Genomic DNA, 8,924 nt, shown 5'->3' on the forward strand with positions numbered 1-8,924 from the left:
ACCGTCGTCGACAGTAAAAATTTAACCCTCGAGTCGTCCATCACTACCCCTACCATCGTGATGTCATCAGTGACGCCACCAAGCGTCTCTCCAACGGTGGGTAGCAGCCTTCCTCTTCCAGGAACCTCGACTTCCGGTAGCTCCAGTCCCGTTGGCTCGCCAAACGTCAACACACCGACCCACCCATTGATTAGCACTAGAAGAGACTCGACTACTCAGGTGAGATATATATATTGAAAGATTTTATTCGAGAGAGAATCGAGAAAGGATTTCAAGGATTAGTGTTAACTTAGTGTGAACGTTGATTGTGGAGTGATTGGAACTGGTGAAAAAGGGTAGTAAAATGGTAGAAGTTTTATAATTAATTTGTGTAAAATTATTTAATATGAGTAATAAGTATCATTAACATATTAATTTCTTCGTCATTATTTAATTATACAATTTGTGTCAGTAATTATGTCAGCGAGAAACTATTTTTATAGTTATATTAATTATAATTGGTAAGTTTAATCGATATCATTTTTATCATGCAATTTGTTTATTATATAATTTAAATTGATGCAAATTAAAGTATTAATTATGTTATTTTATGTTATTTTCATTTTTAATCAAAACTATTAGCTTATAATTCTTTGTCTTGGTTATGTCTCATTTCAATAATTTTTCTAAATTTGAATAACTACATTATGTATAAATATATCGTAATTGTAATATATTTGACATTTATATTTGACATTTTTCGAAATCTCTCTCGTTATAATTATGAAGAGACTTAAATAATTCAATTACATTATTAATTATATTATTATTATATTATATTATTATAATAATAATAATAAATAGACACTGGAAACATTTTATCATTATCAATTCTGTTACAGTGTTATCAGAAGGGAAAGGAAGTATCACCGAACAAGTTGTCGAGATTGATACGACAATCGGCAGCCATAGATGAGTCGATGCCACCAGCACGGCGACGAGGAAGTCAGCCGACGTTGTCACCGGATACTGACGAAGGAGGTACAATCATTAACAATCTACCATTATCGACCATTTTCATCCTCGTTGCGAATAAAACTATTTTATGTAACATTAAATATAAATACACGTTATCTACTAACTATTTAGTCTTTTAACAGTAACAGTACCTATATCTGTTTCTGCACGATGTGATCATTTAAAAAGAAAATAGAAAAACCATGAAACACGTCTTTCTTCTTTCTCCACTTCCTGTTGTCGATAACTTGCATTATTCTATCGTTCATAATTTTCTTCCTTACCTTCTTCTTTTTCTTTTCTTTTTTTCTTTCTTTTTCTATGTAAAATTGTCATATATTATTGAATTAATGACAGAAATATATATTTTCGAAGGACGAAGAGCTCGAAAAGATTCGTTGAGCCCCGATTCCGCTTCATACCCGCGGCGCCGTGATTCGAAGAGCCATCTGAGTCCAGAAAGAGCAGTCGATAAAAGAGACATCAGTCCTATCAGGGAGAGATCTCAGCTGACGCGACAGTCAATGTCGATGGCAGGACGGTCGCCACCAAGGTACCTGCATTTTATCGATCTTCGTGGAGTGGTAAACGGATGGTAACGCAACTCCATCGATAGAGGACAGATTAAGGGATTGAGAATAAAATTTCAACCCCTTTTTTATGGAAAACTTTGAAGATCTTCTGAAGATAAAAAATGATCGACTGCTTTGATATTCTGTTCCCTTTTTTATTTCGTTGTTTACTTTACTACAGAACAATTGGATTATTGTTAAAAGTATTTTTTTAACGTTTATTTCATATGATTTATAGATGGATTTTTGATTTAAGATTTTGGAATTGATAAATTATTGTTGGATTATAAAATAATATAATGCAAAAAATTCCTTTTTTTATATATTTTATTTTTCTTCAGAGTTATTAATATACATTATAATTTCTTTATTGAAAAATATTGAACAGAAAATAGTTTTTCAAAATCATCTGTTTTTGATTTAGAAATTTTACTAATCTAACCAAAATTTTTGTTTTCTAGATCACCGGATAGTTCTTCTTGTTCGTCAAGGGATCCAAGTCCATGTGCTCGTGCTCCAGGGACTATACCTCATGCTCCTATAGGAAGAAGACAATCGACCACGGACGAGATATTTATTGCTCGTGGATTTAGACGACAGAGCACCACGGAAGAAACAATAAGATGTCGAAATTTTCGAAGACAAAGTTCTCAAAGTGAAAAACTGGTCCGTTTTTTTTTTTAATTTTTATATTTTAATTTAAAGAAGCACTTTAATTTAAAAAACTTTAATTTAAAAAAAAAAAAGCAAAATGACAATTTTCGTTTAAAAATTCAAGAAAATATTTCGAATTATTTTGGATAGTTATTTTTTTTAATATATTTTTTTTTCTTTTTGGTGTGCATTAGGTTCAGAGATATCAAGGACGAAGAGACAGTTCCACACAAATCACCGATGGAACATTCGCTACCATGTCTGTCGAGATATCGAACACGTTTTTCGATAGCAGCACTCAGACTGGTAAGTGATAAATTTCATTCATCATTTATCATAGACGAGACATTTCAAAGAAGGAATTTTTTCCAAAGATATTGCTAAATTTATTTTTCTAAGAATTTTATTTTTTTAAACAAAAAGAATAAATTATTAATTATATACACGAGGATTATATTTTTACGTAAATCTTATCAAAAAGTAAAATACACAATCTCTTTGTCTTAAATTCCTTCCAAATTTCCTATCTCTCATTGTAAATATAATATTATCTCATTGTATAGTCATAGACAATCATTCTTCAATAGACATAAGATTTTTTTATTACAATTACGCATGGCGATCCTCCTTCGTCAATTGATCCAAATATCTCTTCGATACTTTCATCAATCAATTTTTCGAAATAACATAAATCCAATCTATCCAAAATCTAAATCTACAAAATTCATCCTTGATCACTATCTCCCAAAAACACAGTACAACGAACCTAATTCGAGAGATCAATTAAACCCCCTCCTCCACAAATTCCAATCGAATTTCGCGGCCAGTGGATATCTCTCGACCATAATCGAATCGAACGATGGCATGCGCCCTGGCAACGGCGTTCGCCGTGGCCAGCCGGCTTCGCGACGCCGTGCAGCGTCTCCGTGAACGCAGGCGTGGTGTCAGCTCCCCTAGTTCCGACAATGTGACACTGGGTGCATGGCAGTCGATAGCCAGCCGAAGAGGAAAACCAGCCTCGATGAGCTGCTAACTCTGAACGTGTGCGTGCTCTTTTCAAAACCCCTTCGTACATCGTTGCACGTCCATCGTATCCTCGACAGCGAGACGACGAGAATATCCTTCCTCCCCCTCAAACAGAAATATCAACAGCAATGCGACTAGAATCGTGGAATCGTGGAATCGTGAAGTGAACTCGGGTGATCGTGGATCCGATTGTTGCCCTGATCGACGATCGAACAATAGCACACACACACATACACATACACATATACCATTCTGTCTGGGACATCGATTCTCAGATATCTGACGAATATCAAGAGGATCGACCAAGACTCGAATCCGAGAAAAACAAAGTGTTTCCATTAGGAGGTATCTCGTGTTGACAAACCAAAGTCCTCCTGTCGACGATCACCTGTTTGTGTTTACTCGAACGACGAGTTTATTCAGCGTGCAGTTCATAATAATTTTAATCCAATTGTTTCGGTTGCTTGAGAGAGGAGGGTTCGATTTTTCACGATTGGAACGATGGGTGGTGCCCTTCGAACTGTGATCGAAGGATCGATCGATCCTTGATAAACGTTCCCGTGTACATAAAAATCCGTCGCAACGATTCCTCGCCCTTAGAATCGCCGCATTTGACCCTGAGTGTCTGACAGGGCACCAACCACTTGTGGCGGTGTGGTGCGGCGGATATTAGTTGAAAGCCGGCCAGACACACTTGTGTGCGTGCACCAGCAGATTTCTTTTGGATATCGTTTGTTCGAGGGGTGATCTGTGATCTTGGACTGGGTGAATCCAATTGAATCTTCGATGATCAGAGATTTTTGTTCGATCGGTGGTGCGCGCTCGTTAGCTCGAGGATGTTCGTTGGTGGTGTATTCGTGTGACATGTGACACGGAGGTGTGCGACGAGTGTGATGGGAAAAAGGACTCGTCGCCACGACGAAGGATTCCAGCGACGGGATGACGTTGCCGCCTCTCGACGTGCTCACGCTTTCTCGGAGGTAGGATCTCTGATTGTGCGCCACTTCCAGATGTTATTTTTTTTATCTTTATTCTTTTATATTTTGCATTTTATATTTTGTATATCTGGCTTTTGAACATTCTAATTGTTTCGAAGTTGGAACAAAAGTTAGGATGATTTTGAAGGAAATAATATATTTGTTATAATTTGCAGAATGATTTTGCATATATGCAAAAATATGTATGGGACGTATAACGATTCAAAGTAGAATGGTAATTCTACTATTTGATATATTGGAGTAACACGTGTCTGGATAGATTTAATTCCTTCATGAATATTTGTAGTCTACTTATAATGTTGGGTTATGATGAAAAACAAATTGAATATTCAGTTTCGAATCGAAATTTGAAGAATTATTATTTTATTGAGCAATACGTTTCTGTATGTGCGAGAAAAGTTTGTTTCGTGTAAAATTTTTGAGGGGGAATATTTTTTAGATTTGTAAAAAAATAGATGGGATATTTATGTCAGGTTGTAAAATACGTGTATGCGTTTTGCATGGCCATTGAACGGAGGCGAATATTTTCGTCATTTTCTCTTTCTATTTTTTCTCTTCGAATTTTTTTTAAGAATATTATACAGGGATAATATAGAGATATGGTGTGTAATATGTACTTCGAAGTTATAGATAGGTAAGTTATAAAAAATTGGCAGAAGTTAAGAAAGAAAGTTACAACTTGACATTTTGTACGGTAAGAAAAGTATATACAATGTATTAAAAATATTTACAATTTGAAGTGTCATAAAATCGTCATAAAATATCGAATTTATTGATACTTTGTTAAAAATATTAAGGATATTAAAAATTCTATATTTGAATAAGAATGTAACTACAATATTTATTGTTTACAATAATTATTGTATGTATTTCTATCTCTGTCGATATAAGGAATATCTTTTTATTCGAATTATCAGAAAATATTGTTTTCTATCAAGAACTGATAGGTAACAATGAGAAATATTAGTACGTTTAAACTCTTACAATGCTTTTCTTTTTGAATTTGCGAAAATTAGATAGTAGATTGAATATTTATATCGATAAAGTGTGCAGGAAAAATGTGCTATCATTAGAAAGTGATGTACTTTTATAAAGCATCATCTTCATACTACATTTTTTTCCTTTTTCTATTCCTTTTCTCTCTTTCAATTTTTAGAGGTTGAAGTTGAATATTTATGCCGGTAAAAGCAGGGGAGAAATGCATTTTATATTGTTATCATAAGAACGAGGATCCTTATTTGCGATTTTTTTATTTCTATTCCTTTTATTCGGTATCAGAAAAATACGAAAGGAACTGATATTTTTATACAATTTTGTATCTTTATATTATCTCTTTTCTTTTTAGATTTCTTTGTTTCTTTTCATTTGTTTAGAATAATCATATTAAGTATTATGTTACAATAATTATGATAAAAATATTATTGACAGAAATTTTTATTCTTTCTTTCAATATTTCTTTTGCAATTTTTTCGTAAAGAAAATTCGAGGATTGTTTCATCGAGATTAGATATATTATTTATCATTTAATTATATTGTTTAACACGTATACGCAAGATGAAAAGGTTAACTACAATGTAAAATTATATTTTTATTGCTCTATTCCACCGTTTCATTTCTCGCAATTCCTTCATTTCTATTTTTCTCTGTTTCCTCTTGAATTACTTTCTCTTAAATTCCTCCTTAAATTCCACGTGTAGGTTGAATATTTATGTCGATCGTAAAGACTGAAGGAGAAATGCATTTTCGCGTAGCCCTTAAAACACTGACGATTATTCTCACAGAACGTCATCTTCTTATTCCTCCATTCCTATTTCCTTCTTTTCCCTCTTATTTTTTTCAAATTATTTCTCTCAGATTTCCAGATATGTAGATTGAAAATTTATATCGATGGTAAATCGATTTTCTCAAAACAGCTATGATTATTGTCAGCAGAATTTCATCTTCTTATTCAATCCTCTTCTTATTCGTTTTTCTATTTCTCCATTTTCTATTTTACTTTTTCCTCTTTTTTTTCAAATTAAAAGAAATATATATAAATATATATATCATATCAGATTAATATTAGAATATATAATATTTCTTTCTATTATATATAGTTCATTTAAAAGAAAAATCTCGTCACTATTTTGCAATTAAAATTTTACTGTTCATATTAAAATATTTTTCATCGATCAATTGTTAAAAAATATAACATTTTTCTTTTTTGAGATATATTTTATCAAATTTGTTTTCATTTATTTTAATCTTATTCTCGATTTTATATAATTTAAAATAATAAATTAATTTACACAAATATATGTAAAAATATTTCAATATCCTCATAATTGGTAAAATATGTCAAAATTTTCAGTAGAAAAACATTCGATATGGAAACATCTTTGAAGAAAACAAATTTAGGATCGTGAAATTTTTTACGCTTTAAAATAATCGGCAATTTTTCATCTCAGTATTGGTTCACTTGTGCTCTTTATTGTATATCGATGGCGAAGCACGTTCCGCGCCAGTTGTTAAAAAAGCGACGCGTATTTTCGATTTTTTCACGATTAGTGAAGGGTATAAACGGTGCTCGTTAAAACGCTTTCATTGTTCAATCGTATTTCGAAACGCGTGCAATAATTAGAAAACGAACACGCGATATTTCATGGATATTTCGTAATCTGTGTTGACGGCTACAATCTTGAGGATCTCGTGATCTTTCTCGCTTACTTACGGTCGGAGCTTTGATTAAATTCGAAGGGATCTCTAATTGAGAATTACGGGATTCGTTCCTGACCAGGTTTTAATCTCGCGCCACGGGAACGTCGTTTAACCAGAGATTGTGGTAAAAAAAATTATGTGATTCCATATTGGCCTTGGTGCAGGTTTATTGAAAATAAACACGATTTTTTTTTTATCTTGGATTTATTTTCTTATTTCTTTTCTTTTCTTTTTTTCTATTTGTAAAATTATTGATTTGTTTTAATTTTGGATTTATTTTCTTACTTTTCCTCTTTTCTTATTTTTGAAATTTAAATGTTATCAAGGATATTAAAGAAAGATTTTTCTAAAGGATCTTTCTTTATTTTTTTTTTAAATTAAAGTTTATATTAATTTTTCAACTAAGTTTGCAATTTATATATTGTTGTTTGTAATTATTTTTCAACTATTTTTTTTATTCGAAGTAATTTTAATAAATAGAATTATTCATTTTTTGTATATTATTACTATCATATTAATTATTTCATCGGTGTAGAGTTTTCTTTTTCTGGAATATTTTTCTTTTTCTTTTCCTTCTTTTTAAAGAATCGTTTCATTCGTTTATTATCGTTTAATTAACGAATTTGTCGCAATATAAACAGTTACGGTTTATCCAACAAAAGATAGATTCTTGATTGATAAAACAACACGGACGAATAATTACTATTTGTTTATTTTATTCATTTTTGATATTGTCTCAACAACTCGATCATACAAATTGCATAATTAAATCCTATTAAAATACGTTTCATCTCGCAAGAGATCTATTTTTCATTTTAAATTTAAGAGGAAAATAATTATAATCCATTGTTTCATTAATATTGTCATTGCATTGTTAAATTTATATTAGAAATAATATTTGGATTTAACAATGATAGAATATTCTCGAGTCATTATAAAGTAACGAAGTAAAACGAAGTTTCTGCTTTTATGACAATAATTCTTATTGCACACGACAAATAATCTCGTTAAAATGTAACGTGTCCAATTATTAATATATGTTAATTCAAATTATAAATATTATTATTCTCGTTTGAGGGAAGCTTTTCAGCATTATAAAGGAATATACTCTTCGCATAATCTTTCTGTATTTATCATTTCATTATCATCGCTTTAATAATCTTTTTTAATAATTTAGTCACGATATTCAGTACAGATATTCGTTTCTTCAATTATCTTTCAATTTCATTAAAACGATAATATCGTTCATTGTTTCTCTTCTCTTTTAATACGTTGAAATCTTTTTTTCTTTTTTAATTTCACAGAAAAGTAAACATTTAATATTTATAGTATTCTTAAGAGAGAATAATCAAATCGTCTACTAATCTTATTCTCGTAGTAAAATTCAATTTTGTCAATTCTATTTCTTATCCATTTATCAATAAATGTTAAACACAAGCTATAAAAATTTTACTCTTATTATATAGAATGACCTAATTCCATTTTATATAATTATAAAAGTTGTTTAATTAATTAAACAAAATTAAAAGAGAAGTATTGTACAAAAGCTCGTCACATTTTGAAATAACTTTCATAACTTTCATCTCCAAATGCAAATCGTAATAGTATTCCTTTCCATTACACAATCCTGTGTCGAGTCCTTTCATCTCGCGAGTAAAAATTTCCTCCCTCAATTCTTCCATTTAAACCATCATCTTGAATTACCCCTCGATTAACCACCAATCTGTAGAACGATCGTCCCTCGGATCTTTCGTTTCATTAAGCCACGAGGGCCAGTCTTCCTAACTACTCGCATTTATCAGGGACGACGTTTCATTTCAGCCGAGAAGGGGAGAGAAACTTCTGTTCGTTACCAAGGGTGACGACGAAGGGAACCTCGCGAAAAATTCGCAGCGAAAGCGCAAGTTTCACGCAAATTCACGTCTGTTACGAGATCCCTTCTTACGAGAAGGGAAGGAAAAAAAAAAAAAAAAAAAAAAAA

The 8,924-nt window shown here is 31.6% G+C and overlaps 1 protein-coding gene across 1 annotated transcript in view; it reads left to right on the top strand.

The window, feature by feature from the left end:
• Positions 1–8,924, top strand: part of LOC102678131 — a 135,820-nt gene that overhangs the window by 95,423 nt on the left and 31,473 nt on the right. The window contains 5 exon segments of the mRNA XM_031512721.1: positions 3–219; positions 882–1,020; positions 1,372–1,549; positions 2,030–2,234; positions 2,417–2,528. Of these exon segments, the coding sequence (XP_031368581.1) occupies positions 3–219; positions 882–1,020; positions 1,372–1,549; positions 2,030–2,234; positions 2,417–2,528 (851 nt within the window).

Source organism: Apis dorsata, unplaced genomic scaffold, assembly GCF_000469605.1.
Source record: "Apis dorsata unplaced genomic scaffold, Apis dorsata 1.3 scaffold_514, whole genome shotgun sequence".
Lineage (NCBI taxonomy): Eukaryota > Metazoa > Arthropoda > Insecta > Hymenoptera > Apidae > Apis > Apis dorsata.